A 25,038-nucleotide genomic window follows, 5' to 3' on the forward strand; every position below is an offset into this window, starting at 1 on the left:
AATCGTCATGTAAATTCAAGTTTTTAATAAATCAAAATATTCTGCACTGCTTTAAAAGGGGAAACAAAAATCAAGGTTTGCAAAATGACACTATTACAATTAACATGAATCAATGTGAACTTAAGAGTTAAAAGATGCTTTTTGAAAGTTTTATTTAATAATTAAATCATTCTCAGGTGAAAAATTAGTGATTTGCTAGTGCCTCTACTCTTACCTTTCCAAGTAAATATACCTGCTCACAATAATTTTAGTGTTTGAAATCAAGAATCTGTGAACAAAAGGCTAAGATGAAAAAAATAAACCAGATTTTTCTTACCCCATACCACTGCAAATATTTTAAATGCATAGGAATACAACAAACTCAAAAGAAAAAAAATAGTGTTTTATTAACTACCACACTGTTATAATACACTTTAAACGTACAATAAGGTAGCCTTTAAATTTGAGGTGGTCTTAAGAATAACAAATGAACAGAATTCCAAATTTTTGAAATAGGTGAACTGCTGCAGTTATAGGTATACATTTAGGAAAATTGTATAGCTCTTACAAGACCAGCAATGAAACTTTATTTTGTACATTTTTTTAATAATTGAAAATATAAACAATAATTAAAAAATAAAAAGAAAATACAGCATAATAAAAAACATACATTTCTCAATTAAATGTACTGGATACATATAAATTTAAAGGGAAGAAGCAAAAAAGGAAAATGGTTGATATTTAAGTGCAGACTGACTACCTAGACAAAAAAAAAAAAAAAGAGAGAGAGAGACAGAGAGAGAGACTTAAAAAAATATCATAAACCTCTAGTTTTCTATGACTAATATCCATATGGTTGGAGTATCGTCACTATGGAAGTGATTTTGTTATGTTTGCATATGTTATACTTTACTGGCAATTTACATGATGGCTTTTAAGGCCCTGGCAGACATATGGTTTTTGGAAACAAGATTGGATAAAAAAATCACTGCTAAGACGCAATACACCTTATTTTTTTGGTCCTCCAATATTCAAGAAAAGGGATAATTCACTGTAACATTTTCTTACCACCCAAATGCCTCAACCTATACATTTTAAACTTTTTTTTTTTAAACATTGGTTATATTGCCCAACTTCGTTATTGAAAGAATATTAACAAGACATTATTTTGGCAAATTAAATCTTAAACATGGCTTTTCAACAGGATTTAAAAGGTGACTATCCCTAGAGTTCCATGTTAAAATGTAGTTTTCAAAATCTTACAAGAGTAATGCTTAAAATATTGTACATAGTTAACCTAATTAAAATAATTAGCTTCAAAATGACAAATTGATAAGCTAAGTAAAGCCTACACTATGTAACATTTGCTTGGAAACTTGATTTGTCAGTTATGCATAATAAAAATTCCAGTCATCAAGAAAATTACAAAAATTTTTTTTTTATCATAACATGATTTCTTTCACCCACCAACTTTTTTTATCTTACAATAGATAAATACCAACATGTTCTCATTTTTACACTAAACCACACAGGATTGATGCATTTGGTTAGACTACCATTCGCATTGTTAAATTCAATTTTCTCTTTATATAACTTGGTAAAATTTCATTTCTTCTAGATTCCAAAAGTACCTACAAAACCCATGCAATTTTACCATTTTTAATATACTATGGAATATCATACAAAGTAAGGCATTTCAGTGTCATGTATAACCAAGTTACTGTCAATCCAAAAATTTTTGCACATCAATAAAAAGATATCTAAGAACTTAGGAACAATATTCTTCTCACTACTGTATAAAAATAACCACAATGAATAAGTATTTGTGTAATATTTACTCCATTGTCTCATTTCCAGAAACTGTGACAAGCTGTAAAGGTATTTCAGTGTTGGTAAGGATATCTTGATTGCTGGTGGTGGAAGTATTAACAGTTCCTATCCCTGAAACAGAACCTTGTTGAATATTTGCAAGGATAAGTGTTGTTCCTCCTGCAGTAATCAAAGTATCATCCCGTGCAGCTTCCACAGATGCCAGCACTGTACTGCTAGAGTGAATACCTTTTTTATTCTGATGTGTTTTAATATGTTTGGCAAGGTGGTCACTTCTCATAAAGCGTTTTGAACATTCTGGACAAACAAATTTCTTCTCACCTGTTAAAAAAAAATTGTTACTCAATTTTTTAAATTCAACAGTAATAGACTGATCATCTGCTGAGAAAGCAAGCCAACCTAACTTGACAGCTAGGGACAGGAAGAAGAGTAATTAAAACTGCATTAGTTTCGTTAGCTGCCTTTTCAACATTTCTCTCCTAGATTATTTTTCCTCAAAATAAATCTGTCATCTTTTCAATGAAAAGCGATCTTCAAACATTATAAACTGATACTCAGATTAGACTTTAATATTTCAAATATGCCAATAGTTTGTTTTGAAACATCTGTTACAAGATACCAGACAGCTAAAAAATGACCATCCGTAACATACTTCTTTAAAGAGTAGACTATTTTTTTGTTTTTGTTCTTGTTTTTAAGATTTTATTTATTTATCAGAGAGAGAGAATGCAAGCAGGGGGCAAGGCAGGCAGAGCAGGCAGACGGAGAAGTAGGCTTTCTACTGAGCAAGGATGGCTGGTTGGCAGGACTCGATCCCCAGAACCTGGGATCATGACCTGAGGTGAAGGCAGCCACCCCGGCATTCCAAGAGTATACTGTTTTAAGCTATATTTTAAGATATTAACATGTCAAATCCATGATACTAAACCTTCAACTCTTAAATGTGAATTCAAGTAACTACGCAGAGTACTTATAGATTAAAGCAAAAACACAAACTTGAGGTCCATTAAGAATGAGTAATCCCAGGAATAATGGAGATGGCTAGATGACTTGACTTTAGCTGGAATAGTCAAGAGCAAGCCTAACATATCATGACAGTAAAGTTAATTTAGGACCCTGATGCCTAAATTTACTCCCCAGCATGAATAAAATAAGTTTTTTAAATACAAAAGACAGCCTGAAAGTCTAATTAAAAAGTCAAAGACCTACTGCGTAAGAGAATTACTGAAAGACAGAAACCAAAAGGCCAATCTAAAGGGAATCCAGAGAGAAATCATTCAATAAACAAGTCTTAAAATTTTCTTAATTTATTTCAAAATTCTTACCTATCTTGTTCTAGCACCTCCACCCTAAGTAGGTCCTCACCAGACTTCATGTCTGATCTATGCTCTGACGACACCTTAAGTCATTCCCTCTCCAATCCAATAAATCAACGCCAGACAAATCTTCTTTAAATGCCAACTTGTATTACGGTGTAAAATTCCACCATTATACTAAGTGGTATGGCAATAACTTGCAGATAACTAAATAGTTTAAATTCTCTATTGTCTAACTTAAAAGGCCCTCTATATGGCTCAATCCACTTATTAACAGAAATGTACTATATAGAATCTCATTTTCACTTATGGCAAATGGTCTTTTACCTCTTCTATTCACATACTATTCTATTCTTCTGCGAAAGTATTTCCCAAAGTTTCTCTTGGAATCAATCCTGAAAGATGCTCCATGGAAAATGGCACAACAATCAGAGGAGGCTGGGAAATGCTAGGCACACTACATCTCTCCCCACTTAGAGATCCAGTCTTGTTAACGTTCAATTAAAGGTCCTAAGAGGTGCTACCTCGAAGGTACGTGTAGTGACCCTGTTTAACCAAGTGTTTCCCACATTTATTTGATCAGACTTTTTTTCCTTTTACATTATTCCTTTCTATAACCTGCTGATCAAATTCCACCCAGGAAAATTCTGTTATCAGGCCATCTTAAAGTCTACTATCCCAGCCCACTGCCCAACAATGCCTTACTATCCCAAGCAATAATGATCTCTGCCTCTGAGCATACTTTATCTACTTTCTTACATTATTTGTTGCAGTTTCAAACAGTTTAATAAACTCATCTACCTACCTAACAAGTGAGACAGAAAATAAAACAAGTAGAACATGTAATATATATACTACTACATACTTGACAGGTTGTTTTATATATTTAAAGACAACATAGGAGGTGTGAAAGCTGAGTCAGAGACAGCATATTTGCCTAATCTAACCGAGAATTTAGATTTGAATCCAGATCTAGGTGACTTCAAAACCAATACTGTCTTCCTTTTTACCACGTTTCTTCCTTCTAAGCTCTCTAGTGACTGTAAGTATATATTTTTCAATCCTTCAGTGTTGAGCATAGACTGATAAACACCTTTACCATTACAAGGTAGAAGGAGAAAACGATCTCTAAGATATATTAACTCGGGGTTTAGTTTGGGTCATCCCTAGGCTCATTTCATATAACCACACATACCTTATAAAACAAATCAAAGAGAGTCTTTCCATCAATAACACCTTGGTTATTCCTCAATGCAATATTTTTTGCTTAATTCACAGATATTAAAATGAGAAAAGGTGAAATGACTGAGTTTGTCAGCAAAAAAAAAAAAAGATTTATTCTTTATTGTACTGCTGAAGAAGAATTTCAGAAAGGTTGAGTGAAAGCAGAGGGGCGCCTGAGCGGTGCAGCCAGTTAAGTGGACAACTCTCGGTTTCGGGTCAGGTCATGACTTCAGGGTCATGAGCTCCGCCCTACAGCTGACTCTTCATTGAGCCCAAGTCTGGCTCTGTGCTCAGTGAGGAGTCTGCTTAAGACCCTCCCTCTGTCTCCCTCTATCCCTTCCTACTCTCTAAAAGAAATAAATAAATCTTTAAATTGTTAACATAATAAACAAGAATAACATAAATGTGGCTTAAGACATTCAATGATGTTAAAGCAAAACAAAAAAAGTGAACTAAGAAAGGGGGAAAAAGCTAGCCAGAGTCCACATAAAATAAAATGTTATTTTACAAGGTAAGCCCCATGTTGGCTTATTTGGAATTACTGTTTCTTTTTCTTTTCTTTTTTTTTTTTTAGAAGATTTTATTTATTTGACACACAGAGAGAGAGCAAGCACACAAGCAAGGGGAGTGGCAGGCAGAGGAAGGGGGAAAAGAAGGCTCCACACTGAGCAGAGAGCCCGATGTGGGGTTTGGTGCCAGAACCCTGGGATCATGACCTGAGCCAAACAAAGGCAGACGCTTAACGAATTAGCCACACAGGAGCCGGGAATTATTGTTTTTAAATTGGTGTTGCTGAAGATAAAAACTTGATGTAACTCATCGTATTTTAAAAGATCCAGATCATGGGGTGCCTGGGTGGATCAGTGGGTTAAAGCCTCTGCCTTCAGCTCAGGTCATGATCCCAGGGTCCTGGGATCAAGGCCCGCATCGGGCTCCCTGCTCAGCAGGGAGCCTGCTTCCCCCTCTGCGTGCCTCTCTGCCTGCCTGTGATCTCAGTCTGTCAAATAAATATATAAAATCTTTATTAAAAAAAAATCCAGATCAGTAAGGTAGGCTCTTTAAAAAAAAACCTTCAAGGCAGTATGTAGCCATAAGCATGTAGCCATTTTTGTCTGTTAAAAGTAAATGTTAGTAACCTGTGTGTGTTCTTCTGTGCCTCTGTAATTCATCACTTCGAGTAAATCTTTTACCACAGAACATCCAGTTACAAACAAAAGGGCGCTCCCCAGAATGCCAACGCAGATGAGCTCTCAGATGTGAGGTCTTCCCATAGACTTTACCACATCCTGGTATATGACAAATGTGTTGCTTCTTTTTCCCAAGATTGGTACCTCTAAAAAACACACAAAGAATAATATATCTTTATATGAAAATATTCAAATAAACATTACCATACCAAACAAACATTACCATATCATATATTCCTGTGTTGAATTTCAAATAGAAGACATCACCATGAGGTCAATCAGAAACCAAGACTATTAAAAATCAATTTAATAAAAACTTTTATGTCTCAAACATGTAAGTATTACATATTAATTTTACTTCAGAATTAATGTGATTGCTGTCCAAATGTAAATATGCTCAAGAATTACATAATTTAAAAGGACATTTCATAAAGAATTTATAAATAAAGCTATTATTCTGTCAGAACCATTCACAAACTTGATGCATAGGCCCAATCCACATTAAATTAATGTGGATTGAAGAAACTAAATGGTCTATTCAAAGTCATGATGTCAGCTAATTCAAAATTAAATTTAAAAAAAATTAAAATTAAATTAAAACCAAGAAATGATTGCATAACTAATCACAGGTACAATTAAAAAAAACAATAGGCACCTAAACAGACTTTAACATGACTTAAGCATATTTATTCATATATTTGTATAGCCACACCCTGAGTATACACTGACTTGGGGGAAAATCAAAGGAAAAAATCTAGACAAAGCTATTGTCTCAACTCCCTTAGCACTGTATGAAATAAATATAAATCAAAATTATCTTTACAATTAAAATTCCCTCCATATTAACCATGCAAAGATACCCCTTATTACACATCAGTGATATAATAAAAATACAGTTCTCCACAGTGCAAAACTTGACATTTGTTACATTTTAGTATTTGATACCAAGATCAAGGTTTGGGGATATGTGCTTATTAGATGAATGAACACAAGTATTTTGGCCTAAGCAAGAAGAAAACTTTTTTGAGTCCAGAACTGATATTCAAGTAAGTATTAAACAGTACAGAAGATGTCGTTACTCAAGCTCTAAAACGAAACAAAAATTAGGCTATTTACCGAATAAAAATAAATGAGTTTATAAAACATGGCATTTTAGACTGACTGTCAAAATCATATACACTTTGCAATATTTCTCTGAGATTAAAAAAAGGTTCATTTAAGACTCCCGACTTCCCCTCCTCCCCCAATCTCACAGTCTAGGTATAGCCTATAAACTTTCCATAAGCCTGCAAATCCTCCTTTATATATTATACCTATCGTTTTTCAAATTTTACTGGAAAAATGCATATTTCCCCACATTTATATTTTAATGTACTCACACTCAGTAGCATGTGAAATTGCCATAGGACAAACAGTGCTAAACGGTGCAGTGCTGGCTGTTAGATGCCATAGGTGTTCTGAACAGGGAGACATCAATGTGGGCTCCAGTAGTTAGAGAAGGCTTCGTGGAAGAGGTGGGTAGGATTTAGATAGAAAGGAGGGAAGGCATTCCAGGCAGAGGAATAGCATAAGTAAAGACAAGGAGGAGTCATGCTGTTGTCTTAAGGGCAAGGATGTCATAATCTAACACAATTCTAGTTTCTGCTCCAGTCCACCCCCAATTTCTACAACTCTCTTCCAAGAGCTGAGTTGAGTGAAACAGGTTTTTCTGGCTCACCTGCCAAAGTATTAACCAAAGCCAGTATTTCCATTTAATTTAGCTTTTAAAATTTATTTTATTTTCAAACAGCCCTAAGAAAAAGAGCAATGTTTGTGATTATTGGTGTACAAAACAATTTTACATATTGTGTTCACCATAGCAATTTCACAGAGAACCCAATTCACTTCACTCTTATACCCATGGCTTCTTGCTTCAATGCTAAGCATACCACTTGAGTGAATTGATGTGCTTTCATAAACTCAAAAGTGCTATTTTACTAACTTAGCAAAATTTAGCTTAAGAGCACTAACAAAGCACAAGATTATAACAAATTACAGTAATGAATCTGGGTTCTCGAAGAACCAAAACTCCCAGGAAAGTTATTTTCAATTGAATCATAAGAAAACAGAAATACTATTTGAAAATGGGATCGGCATCTAAGGAAAAAAAAAATGGGGACAGGGACGCACACAAATATATGTAATGTAAAGGAAAAGCCCAATACCCAGGTCCAAGTTTCTATTTAAAAAGGAAATTTTATTCAAGAAAATCTAGATATGCTAGATATGGATTTATGCCATATGATACAAAGGAAGAGAACTGATTTTCTCAACAAATAAAAAGGTAACAAAAGATTTGGCTGTTAAGTTTTCTTCTTGATTTGCATAATCAGACCACTAAAACCTACCATACAATCTAGAAAAAACAATTTTAAGTTTCTATTCCTGATTGCCTAAACTTGTTCTCAGTAATTTAACAATGCCAAGACAGAGTGACACAGAATAAATAAAGCTAATTCTCAGTATGGGAATTAAGAAAAGGTAAGTACATCAAGTACTTTCTTTTGCTTGGGATGGGAGAAATGAGACATCAACTGAAATGCTGACAAAGAAGAAAATTTTTTAAATATGGATTGATGTTTAATCCACACAAAACCCACATAACAATAATGCCTTTAGACTTGACTTGACTTTATTAAAATTGTCTCTCCCACTAGAGTAAAAGGTTTCTGAAGGCTGGTTCTGCTTAATAAATATTGGTTAAATGACCAGATGAATATAATTTTTAAATTATTTTATATTTTATAACATAAATATAAAATATATTAATTATATTTTACACCTTGCTCAAAAAGGTAAACAAAATTTTGTCCTCTGGAGATGCCACTTTATACATACATACAGATACATATATACATATATACACATATATACATTTAGACATACACATATATATGTGTATATATACATATAAAGAATATGGCTGAGGGGAAAAGGCCAATATTCTAAAATTTTTAAAGTACTGCCTAGTTCCCCTTTGCAGAACACTCTGGAATGTGCTAGATTTACTATATGCTATGCACCTATTAATTTGAAGCAGCAACTGCCAATGATACAATTGTGCCTGTCATGTATGCTAGCTGAAGTCTGTTCAAATGAGCTCTAAGAAACAATATAGTTTTTTCTTAAGAACTTCATCTTTGATTGCTTAGAATAAGTAAGTTTTAAAAAAAAACAAACTCACAAAACTTCTAGGGGAGAAAAAAGTTAAGTCTCCTTATAAGGTATTTCATAAAAACTGACCAACTAAAAATTTTGTGCATAAAACAAAGTTTGCCAAATTTAAGTGATGGAACTCTTCTTTTACTTGTGTTAACAATGCATTATGCAAACCACTGACAAAGTTGAAAGACAGTGTAAAACTAGGAAAAAAATATCTGCATATATGACAGTTAAACACACAAGGTGGTTAACAGACTAACAAAAGACAAATAATTCACAAAAGAAATTTTAAAATGTTAAAATAACATACCAAAAAATGAATCTCACAACGCAACAAAAAATATACTAAATGAAACAATAATGAGGAATTATTTTCCATCTGTCAGACTTTAAAAGGTATTAAAAAATGTGAAATCCATTATTGGCAAGGGTGTGGGAAAGCAGATACTTTCATACACCACTGGCAGGAGTGTAAGTTGATACAGATAGAAAGCAGACAATTCCCTCTGATCCAACAATTTCATTTCTGCCAACTTACACTGAGGTAGTAATCAGGCAAATGTGCAAAAATGTACGTGTCAGGATTGGCATGACAATAACAAACTCTCAAAAAAGATGTTTAATTCTTATGCATCCATACAGTAACAGAACAGCCATTAAAAAATTGATGTAGACTCTATACAGTCTTGGAAATATGGTCACAAAGATTTTCAAAACAAGAGCAGACATGTAAAACAGAAAGAATAAGATGATTCTACTTTAAAAGATATGTAAAGTGTGGAAAGATATATAAAAAAATGTTATAATGGTTTTCTTGATGTGGGATAGAAATCTGGTATTCTTTTAATATAAAATTCTGTGTTTCTCAAGTTTTATGAGCATGTTTTAGTTTAATAAAAACCAATCTAAAGGATTTTCATTTTTAATAAAATGAATAAAGTAAAACACTGGCCAGACTTTGACCCTCAATTAGATGTGACTTTCATGAACTATTTATCTTGAAAATTATTCTCAATATGAGAGTAAATTTCAGAAAAGTTATCATCTAACCAAAATTCCACATTTACTTATTTAAACTGACCAAAACATTTCAAAGAATAAATAATATTTCAAACAATTAAAATAATTACCAGTACATACAAATACCCAAGGATCAGATGCAGAGAAGCAAATCCACTTGTGAGGCAATAAGTATAGTGGTTAAGGTTCTGGAGTAAGACACTGGGTCCAAAGCCCACTTGCATGTTGCTCTTAAAAGTCATTTAATCTCTCTGTGCCTCAATTATGAGACTGCCTAATACTCCCAATGTTAGCAGTTATTAGTCATTATTACCATCACTGCGAATGGACTGGCCAATGTGTAAATCAACAAATAGCAACAACTCAAAGACAAATAGAAAGGCTATTTCTAATAGATCAAGTTCATTAACTGAATTAATAGTATAATCTATTTAAGCAGTGCTTCTGAGAGAGAGATATTAAGGTTTTTCACTATGACTAGGGATTTGATCTCCATGTCTTTACAACAGTTTGTAAGTTTCTGCTCTATGTATTTCAAAGTTATGGTGAAAACTTTGTTATTATTAAGAAGCCTACCCTTATTTATTCATTCGACTATTTTCACCTTAATCCTTCATTGCCTAATAGTAACAGTGCTATCCAAGTTTTCTTGTTAACATTTGCCTAATATATCTTTTTCCATCCCTTTATCTTCAACATTCCTGTGCCAATTTATTTGAGATGTTCCTTATAATCAACATTAAAGCTGGATTTTGTTTTTTTAGATATGATCTGAGTTTCATGTTCTTAATTATTAAGCTTAATCCATCTACATTTAATATAATCAGTGATCTGTTTTTAGTTTTTCCCATCATGTTATTCTGTCTTAACGTTCATTTTTTTTAAAGCACTGAATTGAAATACTCCAGTGCCACTTTTTTAAAAAATTCCATCATTAGGCTTATTATTCATTTCTGTTGAAAATAGAAAATGTTTAGAAAATGTTTATGCTTATCAACTATTTCTGAACTTCTTATTTTTACATAACTGCTATTCTCAAGCTAAAAATCAACTTTATCTGTATTTAGGCAAATCTCATTGCTGTTTTGCAAACAGGCTAATTTCTGATATGGGCCTATTAAATGGCATCTGCTACTTTTTTTTAAGGCAAATTAAATAACTTAAGTTTTTAAAAAGGCATTTAGATCTGATAATTCTATCATATATTTGTCCTAACTCTGCCACACTCATACAGACATACACACAAAATGATCATGTAATGAGTAATTTCCCATAATTAAGTGATATAGCATGCAGTATTTCAAAAATTAGGGTGATGTTATTAGCAGACTTAAAAAAAAAAAAAAAGGTATGTTTCATGTGTGCATACCTCCCACCACCTTCTTTACAGTTGGGACAGGTGCAAGCTACCCTCCGAAGTCTTTTTCCTTCTTGATGTTGTTGGTCCCCTTCTTCATCTACCACCTGTACTCTTAAGTGTGTTAGATCATTGGTATTCAATGTAGAATCGCCACTGAGCTGCCACTCTTCAGGATCAGGTTCTTCTTCCTTGATCCTAATATCTAAAGAAAAAAGCAAATACAGATGAGAAGCAGCCCACTGGCCCAAAAACCATGAGATCTGAGCTTCTCAAAGGTAAAGTGAATACTAGGTAAAAAGTCAAAACTCCCGTTGTGGAATATAACCATTGGTCCTTATTGTGACTTATTCTTTTAAAACTGTTTCTATTTTATTCTAAATATCAAATAATTCAGCCAAAAAAGGGAATAAAGCCAGCATGTGAGCTTGCTTCTTAAAAGATTAAGAAAAACGAGTAACTTTTTTTTGAGGAAGCTGAATCAATTCTGAAACTTCAATAATAAATTAAATCAACTAGTCAATAAATCCAACAGTCAATTCAGATTAAAACAGATTCTAATGCCTTAAACCTCTTTTTCATAACCTGTATTAATTAATTATCCCTATCTATATAGGTACTATGTGAATGCAAAAGCAGGGGTCATTCATTTGAGTCAGTTTAAATTAAGTCAATCATTACTAAAATATCTAAAATGGCCATAATATCACTGTGAAGAGGGGACAGAAATATGAGAGATGGTTTCCATTTTCAAGTTTTATTACAAACCAGACTGGGAAACAAAATGAGGATGCAATGGTAAGGAAGAGCGGACATGGCATCAAGTTACGTCATTTTCTCGGCAGACCCAATCATCTTTATTTATATTGATAATGATAGATAACATTAGAGCTTTTTCATCTCAGAAAACTTTTTTAAAGAAATAATACAGGATTTAGAACAAATACTGAATATAACCATCTTTGGTAAAAAATTCTTATAGATTATCTTGATTTTTGTAAACTAAAAATCTTAACAAAACTTATTATTTTAGATCTGTATCAGTCACTAATAATTGGGGCAAAAATAGCCTTAAAAAACCAAATGTGCCTAGAAATTTCTGAATTTAAACTAATGAAAACTGAATATATATTCAACAATCAAGAAAATGCCTCAAACAGTTTAAAATAAGAATAACCACAGAGAATATAAGAATATAAGAATAACCACTCAGAATAACCACAACTAAGAATCAGGGAGAAAAGTAGGAAGAAAGGGGAGTCTGGCCTGGGCAACAGGGTAGATAGTTAGATTCACTAAGACAGGAATACTGGAGAAGGTCCAAGTAGAGGTAAAGGAAAATTAATGAGTTCAAGGTTCAAGTCCATGGAGTCTGAACTGTTTATGAGACATACAAGTAAGGAAGTTGGACCTACAACTCTGGAGCTCAAAAAAAGAGGCAAGTGCTAGAGATATAGAAATTATCAGTATAGGGGCACTGGGTGGCTCAGTCCTCATAGTTCTGGCTCAGGTCATGATCTTAGGATCAAGAGACAGTCCTGCATCAGATTCCCCGCTCAGTGGGGAGTCTGCTGGAGATTCTCTTTCCCCTTCTCTCTCTGCCCTTCCCCCACTTGTACACACTTGCTCTCTCTAAAATAAACAAAAATCTTAAAAAAAATTTCTCAGTATAGATACTATGATGGAGTCCATCCAAAGAAGTAGGTGAGATCACTCCACTACTATTAATAGGATGAGAAAAGAAAGTAGCTTATGAGGAAGACAAACATTTAAGGAACAGGTAGAAGAAGAAGAACCTGCAAAAAGGAAATTAGTATCCAGGAAAATGTGCTACATCAAAGAAAGGAAAGAATGTATTTCAAGGAAGAAAGTAGTCAACATAAAATACTGCAGATAAATAAAGAAACTAAACTAAGAACATGGGCAAGAAGTGAGAAAGTGTTTAATAATAAGTATAGATAAGTTTTTCAAGAAGTCTGATTTGAGAGACAAAAACATGGCAGTAGCTTAATGGGACCAAAAAGGAGAGTTATAGGGAGGAGTGTTTTGTTTTTAAAGACAGGAAAAACCTGACCATGTTTAAATGCTTATGAGAAAGATCCATTACAGACAAACAGGTCGAACATACGGGACTGAAGTCCCTAAAATGTGAGGAGGGGATGATAAGCCACAGCACTTACAGGTTTAACTGATGGAGCACAGCCACAATTTCCTCTATTACATGAGGTAAGATACAAGCACATTCATTCGTCCAGTAAATAATTAGCTACTATGTGCCATGAACTGTGTTAAGACTCCAGACCCAGACAAATTTCGACAACTGGAAATTAGGGGAAAACTGGTTTCTCTTTCCTCAGTGAAAGGATGAAGAATTTGACTATGTATAAAATTCCTCCAAATACACAAAATAAATGAGTACCGGCATCTGTTCCTTTAAAATCAGGTATCCATTTGCATCACTATGACAAAATAGTTAAGTACTTGCATAAATACTGCATAGTACACTAGCTTTATGAGTTAAATAAAAAGACATAGTATACAGATATCACATATCCAAAGTTGCATAAGTATGAAGTCCATAAAAATGAGGAATTTTATCAGATTTTTTTTTTTTTTTAAGATTTATTTGACAAAGAGAGGTCATAAGTAGGCAGAGAGGCAGGCAGAGAGAAAGAGGGAAGCAGGCTTCCTGCTGAGCAGAGAGCCCGATGCGGGGCTTGATCCCAGGACCCTGGGATCATGACCTGAGCCAAAGGCAGAGGCTTTAACCCACTGAGCCACCCAGGTGCCCTTCAGATGTTTTTAAAGCTGCTTGTCTTACATTATTGTGACAAGACAGCAGGTAAAGGAGGATAAACTATTAATATCAAGAAGGGATAAAGGAGTCTAGAGAGAAGAAAAGATTTACAGACCTAAAGAAAACAAAAAAAGCAACTGATAAGAGAGGGCAAGAATGAAATACAACTTGACTGAGGGGATGAGGGTATTATAGCACATTCCTTTCCTTTTGCTAATTCTCTTACTAGAATCTACAAAATATATTTAAACAATGTGTCATGGACATGAATATTCACAGTTTAGTTTTCTTTCTACTGACTCCAAATACAACCTAGGCACATAAAACTTAACATATAAATTGAACACATCTGGTGCACCCAACAAACTTTCTCCTTGCATCCCCTTAGTTTTACAGCATTACAAGCCACCTAATTGCTCAGTCAACTCTAGGTGACTCCTGTCAGTCCATTCCCAGCCTCTGGTCTCCCTCTTTTGTCAATTCATCTTCTCCACAATTTCTAGAATTTTCTTCCTCAATAAAAATCTAATGGCATCACTTCCCTAATAACCATACTTAACTAATTCTCTATTTTCTACAGTATAAAGACCAAACTCATTAACTTGGTATTTAAGAATGTTCTCAATCTGGCTTCAACCAGCTCTTCCAACTTCAGTATTAAAAACAATAAAATTCTCATCATTTTCAAAATATATGCCCTTTCTCAATGTCACTCTCTTAAGTGTGTGTCTTGCCTAGACTGTTTTCTAGTTCTTTCCTTTTTTTTTTTCCCCTAACCTCCATTTATTCTTCAAGGCTAGTTCAAATACCATCTCCCTTATATATGTAGAGTTATATTTATTGGCTCATATATACATCCCTTTAGATAATGAATGCTTCACTCCAAGGTGCTCAGAAAATACAATCTAACTAAATGAATAAACCTTCTCTAAGGAGGAACTTCCAATATAGGTAATAATCTACCTGGAACTTCCAATATAGGTAACAATCTACCTGGAAAGACTTTGCCCTCTACTTTTCTATGTTCCTTCTATCTGCAAATAATACATAAAGAGAAGATTTTTATAAGATTAAGAGTCATTTCATGGGGACAAGACCACAAAGTGCTCACTAAAAATAGTAGATTAATTGCCCAAGAACCGTTACACCAATTTTTAATCACTTCACTTGCTCATACACAATCTGGGGTATTTTAGAATCTTAATGATAATATTAATTAATCCAATAAATCCAAAATAATTCCCCTTTGCCAACTGCACACCAGGTGAATTACAGACACCTTAAATTAAGTCTCCAGTACTAGGTGGTCAAGGTTACATCTTCCTCAATATCTTAGTGTAAATGTTAGGAATATATTTTTTACTGTGCTCTATTAATGTCCTACATGTGGTACCTACTTTTCTTAGAAATCAACAATTTATAAAGACTCAGAAGAAGGGGAAATAATAATCCATTAAAATAGCCCACACAAATATGAAATGGTTCCTATTATTATTAGGTATCAGGAAAATAAAAAATATCACAATGAGATATCCTACATACCACCAAGACACCTAAAATTCAAAACAGTCCAGGCCAAGTGCTGGAAAAGCAGTGGAAATGAAATTCTCCCACACTACTGGTGGGTGTGTAAATCAATATAACTTTGGAAAATCTTTTGACCATATTTTCTAAATCTATCTATACTCTGATTCTCAAGCAATTTTACTCCAACAAAAACGTACACATGATACCAAAAGTAAAATTCACCCTAAAATGAAACAATTCCAATATCCCCTAGTATTGGAATGGAAAATAAATAATATATTCATTCATACAACAAAATGTTAAAACAATGAAAATTAATAACCTATATGCAACAGAAATGAATGTCACAAATATAATTTTAAACAAAAGGCTCACATGCACATGCTTTCTCTCTCTCTCTCAAAATTCCATTTATATAAAGCTCAAAACAACAGGTAAAACTATTGTATGGTGACTGCCTACCTTTCAAAAGGGGTAATGACTGGGTACAGGGAGACTGCTGGGTTGTTGGTAGTATCGTATTCTCTTGATTTGGGTGGTAATTGTTCCTAAGTGTTCATTTCATGGAAATTCATCAACTTACACACATATGATTTTACATACTCAATATACGCATATTCAATTACACGTCAATAAGTACTTTCTAAATATTTTTTTTAAAGATTTATTTATTTATTTGACAGAAAGAGATCACAAGTAGACAGAGAGGCAGGCAGAGAGAGAGAGAAAGAGAAAGAGAGGGGAGGAGGAAGCAGGCTCCCTGCTGAGCAGAGAGCCCAATGCAGGGCTCGATCCCAGAACCCTGGGATCATGACCTGAGCTGAAGGCAGAGGCTTTAACCCATTGAGCCACCCAGGAGCCCCCATTCTAAATAATTTTTTAACGTGATCTATAGGAGATTACTTAGGAATTCTGGATCAGTCAACTTCTTTTGTCGTGGCTTCATCTTTAGCTCCTATATAATCAATTTTAACACCTTCCCCCAACATAGGAATTTAAAACAAAACAAAACCCTTAAGATGAGTGTGCTCCATACAGTATTTACCCTAGAGTATTACCATAGAGTATTTACCCTAAAGACACAAATATAGTGATCCAAAGGGGCACATGCACCCAAATGTTTATAGCAGCAATGTCCACAATAGCCAAATTATGGAAAGAGCCTAGATGTCCATCAACAGATGAATGGATAAAGATGATGGAGTGTGCGTGCGCGCATGCGCACGCAGAGACACACACACACCACACACACACGAGTACTATGCAGCCATCAAAAAAAATGGAATCTTGCCATTTGCAACAATGTGGATGGAACTAGAGGGTACTATGCTAAGCAAAATAAGTCAATCAGAGAAGGACAATTATCATATGATCTCACCGATATGAGGAACTTGAGAAACAAGAGAGGATCATAGTGGAAGGAAGGGGAAAAAAATGAAACAAGATGAAACCAGAGAGGGAGAAAAACCATAAGAGACTCTTTCAATTTCAGGAAACAAAACGAGGATTGCTGGAGGGGAGGGGGATGGGAGGGATGGAGTGGCTGGGTGATGGACATATGGAAAGGTTATGTGCAATGGTGAGAAAAAAAAATTTTTTTAATTAAAAAAAAAAAAAGAGTGTGCTCCAAAAAGTCCATAAATTGAAATTTAGAATATAATGTTATTCACTCAGTAAGTATGTGAATGATGACAATGTACCAGTTATTACTGTAGGTTCTAAGGATAAAACAATTACCAAGAATGTTCATACCTTTATCAAGTTTCCTTTTTAAGTTGGAAGAAGACAGAACAAATACACAGTATTTTAGGTGATAGTGTTACGGGAAAAAATGGTAGAAAGAGGCAGGAAGTAAAAGGAGTGAGGTACTAGCTATTTTAGAGTAGTCAGAGAAAACTGCCTAGAGGCAAAGGATCAAGGTGGAGGAAAGTATTCTGGGTAGAAGGCAAAGCAAGCTGGATGTATGCTTGGTATATTCAGGGAAAAGCAAAGAAGCTTGTGTGCCTAGAATGAAATGACTATGGATAAAGTACAATTTAAGTGGTAAGATCACAAAGGTAAAAATACGGGGGAGATAAGATTATATATGATGTTACATATTGTATATTACCTCACAGGCCGTTATAAGGACTTTACATTTCATTTAGAGTGAGGGAAGCCACCAAGGGATTAAGAGTTGAAAGGTAATATATTTTAAATTATATTTTTATTAAAATAAATTCAAGATCACTCTAGCTACTGCACTGAAGAGACTTTTGGGAGGCAAAGGCAGAAGTAGAGAGACTAATTAAATTAGGAAGCTACTATATAATTACCAAAGCAAAAAATGATAGTGGCTTAAAACTAAGGCATTAATGAGGAAGTAGTAAGGACTGGTCAGAGAAAGTATGTATTTTGTAGGTAGAGTCAAAGACATTGCTAACAGGTTTAGTACCAGGGTTTTTTTGTGAGGTGTGACAACAAGAAAGGAATTAAAGATGATTCTAAGGGTTTTTTCCTGTGTCATTCACTGAAATAGGGTAGACTAGAAGTAGAAAAGATTGTGGGAGAGGAGTGCCAATCAGGGTCCCATTTTTTAATACAAAAGTTATGAGGTGCCGAAGAAATAACCAAATGATGATACTACTCAGACAGTTGATGGGTCTGAAGTTCAGGTAAAAGTATGGCCCAGAATTATAAATTTGGACATCATCAGCATATATACTTGGTTACTGAGAGTGACCTGGAATAGAGTACAGATAGGAGGAAACTCTAGGGTACTTCAAAGTTAAGAAGTAGAAGAGATTAAGAAGAACCAGCCAGTGAGACAGGAGGAAACTAGTGTTCAAAAGCAAGGAATGCAATCATTCAAGAAATAACATAATCAGAGGTGTCAATGCTTGAAAAAGTCAAGTAAAATGAAGACTAAGAAATGACTTTGGGTATAAAAATGTAGTAATCACAAGTGACCTTGACAAAAGCTGTTGCAGCAAAGAAGTAAGGACACAGCCCTGCCTAGAGTAGATCCAAAAGAATGGAAGATGAGGGGCGCCTGGGTCGCTCAGTTGGTTGAGTGAGCCTTCAGCTCAGGTCATGATCCTGGAGTTCTAGGATCAAGCCCCGCAATGGGCCTCCCTGCTCAGCATGGGGTCTGCTTCTCCCTCTGCCCTTCCCCCTCTCATGCTCTCCCTCATTCTCTCTCTCAAATAAATAAAATCTTAAAAAAAAAAAAAAAAAAAAAAGGAAGGTGAATTGGAAACACGTATATACAACACTTCCCAAGAGTTATTTTGGGAAAGCAAGTATTATAAAAATGTCACTGAAATTCCTAAGCTAGCCAACAAAGGCAGATTTAACATGTCTAGCGGCAATACATGTATAAGTACACTAGCAATACAAAAAATGAGTATGCTTATTTAAATATGACTTTGGGTACATAAGGAAAGCCAAGTTTAAATGCAAAAAAATTTAAGCAATGCATATAGAATAGATTTGCATACACATTTAAGAACTTTTATAAACAGTATTTTTTAATTATATTTACTCTCTACCTCAAAATGTTTAAATTTCCTTTTCATCTGGCCTGGTATATGATAGTACTATCTCATGATTATGGTTGTTTTCAAGGCCTACCCTAATAAAAACAAAGGGATACAGAAATGAAAAAAAATTACCTATGTATCTGGGCAAGACTTGAAGGAAAAGAGAGAAAACAGGGGACTTTAAACGATGAAATACACACGACACAGATACACACATACGTGATATGGTTACACAGACTATTTTCTTGCATACCCTATTGACAAACACAAATGTGAAAGAATGATGCAGGTGAAAATGTTATTAATACACTTTAAGTACAGAAATACCAAAATGGGAGAAAGAATGTGATAGAAGCAAAATCTCCTGGGGTACAGAAGTGTAACGAGGGTTTAGATGAAACTAATTTCCCACAGCCACCACTAAATAGCACTGTTAACTTTAAAGAGTCTGGCTGCTTTTGTGTATTAGGAAGATAAAGCCAGCCAGTGGTCTCCAAATCTTTCTGACTGTACAGCACTATTAGTAAAGCTGTGAACATGTATCCCACTAATATTAATTAAGCATGTACACTCTGATTATAAAATATTGTGAAACACACAAATAAATAGAAGATCAACAATTTTAATTGATTATAAACTACAATAGATGAATATTAGGTAATATGCCACAACAAAGTATTTAGGGCAAGATTCAATGTTATCAAAACCAGACAGAAAGTGATTACTCTGCCATTTTCTTGTTGTTTGGTGATACTTCCATTTTTTTTTTCCTAGTCAATCCATGGTTTCTTTACATGGATATTAAAGTCCACTATGAAGGTTACTCAGTTAAAACCAGAATATTAAATGCATCTAACTCAAGCATATATAAACAGCAATATGCAGCAGCGTGCTAAAAGCATGTAAAAAGTGAGGGAATGAGCAGGCTTAGCATATGTAACACAAACACAGCTGACGTGGAATTAATGAAGGCACCAACAGTAATCTGTATAATCAATATTAGTTAAGCATTAATAACTCAGGGCATGCCTAGATTTCTATTAAAAATATTACCAGAAAACGCTAAATGCTTCCTCCTGAGACTAAGTGGCTAATTTTTTATCAATAGAGCTAATAGAATATTTAAGATACATTCTTAACTGGCTTATCAAGTCTGGAATATGCATATTTAATTTAAATAACTAACACTAGATAAATATGAATTACAGTACTGTTGATAAAATGAGATATTCTCCTTTATCAATAGCATATCATTAGGATTTTGTTGGTCTTATCAAAGGCTTTCATATTCTCTGCCTTCAATTTTTTAAGCCCTGATGAAATTACTTCATTTGATTCTAAAGTTTATTTTACATTTTCCCTTTAATCAGTTTCACCTGCCATTAAAAAAAAATCACCTAAACAGAATTACAGGATAATCCTACAAGATCTCATATATTACTTTTAATTAGATTTTCACATTCATAACTATTCAAATTCCTAAGGACATGTCAGAGCTACCAAGCCTTTTTTTTCCTATTTTTCTTTCAAGGAGATAGTTTTCAATTATAGACACGCATTCTTATAAATACAACTTCGTTAGCATAATCAAAAGAAGTTAACACTTTAGGGGATAGTTATAAAACCAAATTTTATTCCTTTACCTATTTTAAACAAAATATATGTATACAGGAAGCAATCTCTTTCCCACAAACCGTATCTCCCCAGATTTGGATTGTTATTCTTCTATGACTGCTCCCTTCCCCCTATTTAAAATTAATCTTTAATTTCATCTCAACTGATCTTTTTTAAAGTCTCCCTTCTACTTTTTTATAGCAGTTTTCCAAATTATCTTCAAAGCTTTTCTACCCAATTGGAGATTATACAACAGGATTATTCACCCTAGTAAATCTAGAAAATACAACCTTTTACAGAATATACACACATGGATGTAAACACAACTAGAAATAACTGATTTTCTAATATGCCTTATAGAAGACCTCATTTTACAGCCATACCACAAATATGTAAGAAAAAGGTCACACGACTTAAAATTAATACACTGTAATAAAATATTAACTTTAAGTCTCTGTTAAGGGAGTAGTGTTCTATCAGATGATAATGATAATAACCAGCACTTAAGATTTACTTGTCAGAACTATGGAAAGAACTTAGATGTCCATCAACACATGAATGGATAGGGGCGCCTGGGTGGCCCAGTGGGTTAAAGCCTCTGCCTTCAGCTCAGGTCATGATCCCAGGGTCCTGGGATGGAGCCCCACATCTCTGCTCAGCAGGAAGCCTGCTTCCTCCTCTCTCTCTCTCCCTCTCTCTCTGCCTGCTTCTCTGCCTATCTGTGATCTCTGTCAAATAAATAAAATCTTTAAAAAAAAAAAAAAAACAGACGAATGGATAAAGAAGATGTGGTATATATATATATAATGGAATACTATGCAGCCATCAGCTGAAATCTAGCCATTTGCAATGACATGGATGGAACTAGAGGATACTATGCTGAGCAAAATAAGTCAATAAGAGAAAGACAATTATCATATGATCTCCCTGATATGAGGAATTTGAGAGGCAAAGTTGGGGGCTTAGGGGGTAGGGAAGGAAAAAAATGAAACAAGATGAGATCAGGAGGGAGACAAACCATAAGAGACTCTTAATCTCACAAAACAAACCGAGGGTTGCCAGGGGGAAAGGAGTATGGAGAGGGTGGCTGGGTTATGCACGTTGGGGAGGGTATGTGCTATGGTGAGTGCTGTGAAGTGTGTAAGCCTGACGATTCACAGTCCTGTACCCCTAGGGCAAATAATACATTATACGTTAATTAAAAACATTTTTTTTAAATTTACTTGTAAGTACTTGATATATATTCCCTTACCTTCTACATAAGAAAACAAGGTTAATAGTTTGAAGAAGTCAGAAGGCACATAATTAAAAGATGGATAGAGCCAGACATAAGACAAAGAATTATGCGAAACATACTGCAAATACTGCTAAAAATCGGTTCTCTACCAGGGTTAGTTCCCAGGAACAGCAGCTTAAGTTAGCCTCCCAACATATGAATATGTAACTTTAACCACAGTTTGATTAAATCAAATTAATGTGACTTAAAATCTGGGTAGGATAAAGAAAATGCTGTGTATACATAACATTGTGGAATATTGTACAGCCTTAAAAAAGAAGGAAATCCCGTTACATGCTACAACATGGATGAAATTTGAAAACATTATATGCTAAGTTAAATAAGTCATTCACAAAAGAACAAGTGTTGTATGATTCTTCTAATATGAAATATCCAAAGTAGTCAAAATTACAGAAACAAAGTAGAAAGGTGGTTGCTAAGAGCTAGGAAGTGGAAAGGGGAAATGGATACAGAATTTCAGTTTTGTAAGATGAAAAGTTCTAGACATTTGTTGCGTAACAGTGTGAGTATACTTAAACACTAGAGAACTGTACCCTTAAATATGTCAAGATGGTAAATTTAATGTTATGTGCTTTTTACAATAAAAAAAAATCTGGAAAAATCTCCCTGTTGCTTCCCACCATAGAGGACTTCATTTTAAGAACCTCACAGATAAAATCTTCAATGTCACAGATAAGAAGTTGAGAATGACCATAAAGGAACACATCGTATATTACTGCGGACAGTATTCCTTCCTAAAGCTCATCCCTTCCCCTGTAAGTTTTAGGAACTAGTTTTCCTCTGTCCTTCAGGTTAAGAAAAGACTACTTTAAAGTTACTCCAAAGTTTAAAAAAAAGTTGTTCTCCACCACTTCCCCAGGTTAAAATACCAAAAAGGATAATAGTTCCCAATAATCCTTGACTAATAAGAAACAACAAGAAAGCGATTTGTTACGAGGAGTTGTCACAACTCTCACTATTCAAATCTCAAGAGTACCAAAACATTCATCCTAAAAGTAGATTCGGTTTTTGGATACAACTAAAGATGAACTGAAATCACATATTATGAATAATATTAATTAAACTGGGAGATATAACACTGCTCTCCATTCAAAACAAACTGACCATAACAAACTAGATCCTACAGAAGTTTACCTCCTTACCACCTAATCTAAATACTCTATCCCTGATATAAGGGAACACCTTCCTAGTCTAAATAGTTAAGGACAAAATTACACTTTAAAAAATATCTTTTTCTGGGCAACTGGGTGGCTCAGTCGGTTAAGCATCCAACTTGTGATTTCAGCTCAAGTCATTATCTTGTCGGGGATGGGAGGGTTAAGATTAAGCCCCATGGGGCTCCATGCCCAATGCCCAGTGGGAAGCCTGCTTGAAATTCCTCCCTTTGCCCCTCCTCCACTTGTGCTCTCACTCTTAAATAAATAAATCTTTTTTTTTTTTAATCTTTTTCTTCAGTCTAGTAAAAGGGGGGGGTATATATAAAAACAGCGAACAGTAAGTTATGTATGTATTTTTTAAGCTCACCTGACAAATCCTATTCTCAGTTTTCATGCCACCTACCCAATAAACGTATCTTCTTCCATGTTCATACACACACACACACACACACACACACACATAAATATTTTTGTTTTGTTTTGTTTTTTGTTTTTACATTACTCATCAAGAATGCAAAAAAAACAGGGGCACCTGGGCGGCTCAGATGGTTAAATGTCTGCCTTCGGCTCAGGTCATGATTCCAGGATCCTGGGATTGAGTCCCACATCGGGCTCTCTGCTCAGCAGAGAGCCTGCTTCTCCCTCTCCCTCTCCCTACTGCTCCCTCTGCTTGTGCACACATGCTCTCTCTGTCAAATAAATAAATAAAATCTTAAAAAGAATGTAAAAAAAAAAAAAAAAGCTCTGTATTGGTTTTATTACTAACCCAATCTCATTTCACGTTGCAAGAAAACTCTTCCAAATTACATGGTTTGCAATTATCTCTTAAAATATTCCTTTTCTAAAAAAACAATCATTACGGGGGCATCAGTCAGTTTGGCGTTGGACTCTTGATTTCGGCTCAGGTCATGACATTGAGCCCTGAGCCTGCTTAAGATTCTCTCTCTCCTTCTCCCTTTGCCCCCACCTCTCCTCTCAAAAAAAAAAAAAAAAAAAAAAGCCATCACAGAACAGATTTCAGGTATGCTTTTTAAATACTACATATTATTACCATAACTTCTTTAAATACAACAGCAATGGCATATAGCATAATATAAATTCATTTTCTCAAATTTAAATACCCTGGAGGCTCTTTTCATTAAGTTTTAATTAAACATTGGAAAAGAGTATTATTATTACTTCAATGTTTAATTATTTGCACACCATTTTAAAAATAACATCAAAAACTTATAAAATTCAAAACCTTCAGGGCATGAGCTGTTTAGAATGGTAGTTTATGAGGTAACTACAGGATACCTACCATACTTTGAATGGAAATCTCTCCAGAACTAATTACACACTTACCTACTTTCTTTAGCAGGTACCTGAAAATGTAATTTAATCTTTGTTTAATCACTCCAATTCATTATTAAAAATAATTTATGGTATTAGACAACCTCTGGAACACTGCACTAAAGTAAGTCCAGAATTCCAATTTTGGGGTTTTTTTGTATCTATTCAGGTTTTTTATCTCCTTCCCAACTCTAGCTGTATCAACTCTCTCCATCTCCCAAGCCACATACCGACCATCCTTTCTAATGTCTATGTTCTAAGCCAGTTTGAAACCTGGAAATCAGCCAGGATTGTTAAAAATTGTGTATGAATACTGGAAAAATTAAGCCTAAAGAATCTGAGGCTTCTCCTAAGAAACCCAAACCCCCCAAAATACACCACAGTGCCTATACCTACTACAGCACAGGGGCTTTCAAACTATCCTTAAAGCACACTATAATCTTTAAGTTCATTGGCATTGAAGATATATAAATCAGAGCAGCCCCATAAAGTCAATTTTATATACTGGGGTTCTACTGAGACTTCATTTAAGGATGTCTTCTCACCACTGGTCTAAACCTAATGTGGCTATCACTATATGGGCAGAAAAACGAATGGTTTAGGGTTTTTTCCCCCCGTCCCACTCATAAAAGAAAGAAAGAAAGAAAGAAAGAAAGAAAGAAAGAAAGAAAGAAAGAAA

The 25,038-nt window shown here is 34.4% G+C and overlaps 1 protein-coding gene across 1 annotated transcript in view; it reads right to left on the minus strand.

The window, feature by feature from the left end:
• Positions 1-361: 361 nt before the first annotated feature.
• The window catches only part of LOC111142350 (Sp3 transcription factor), a 57,995-nt gene continuing 33,318 nt past the window's right edge, over positions 362-25,038 (minus strand). Inside the window, exons 5-7 of the mRNA XM_022495380.1 lie at positions 11,127-11,319; positions 5,486-5,682; positions 362-2,130 (exon numbers count right to left, since the gene is read on the minus strand). Of these exons, the coding sequence (XP_022351088.1) occupies positions 1,814-2,130; positions 5,486-5,682; positions 11,127-11,319 (707 nt within the window). The 3' untranslated portion in view covers positions 362-1,813. The remainder of the gene's footprint in view (positions 2,131-5,485; positions 5,683-11,126; positions 11,320-25,038) is intronic.

Source organism: Enhydra lutris, unplaced genomic scaffold (assembly GCF_002288905.1).
Source record: "Enhydra lutris kenyoni isolate GAN:26980312 unplaced genomic scaffold, ASM228890v2 scaffoldscaffold1, whole genome shotgun sequence".
NCBI classification, from domain to species: domain Eukaryota; kingdom Metazoa; phylum Chordata; class Mammalia; order Carnivora; family Mustelidae; genus Enhydra; species Enhydra lutris.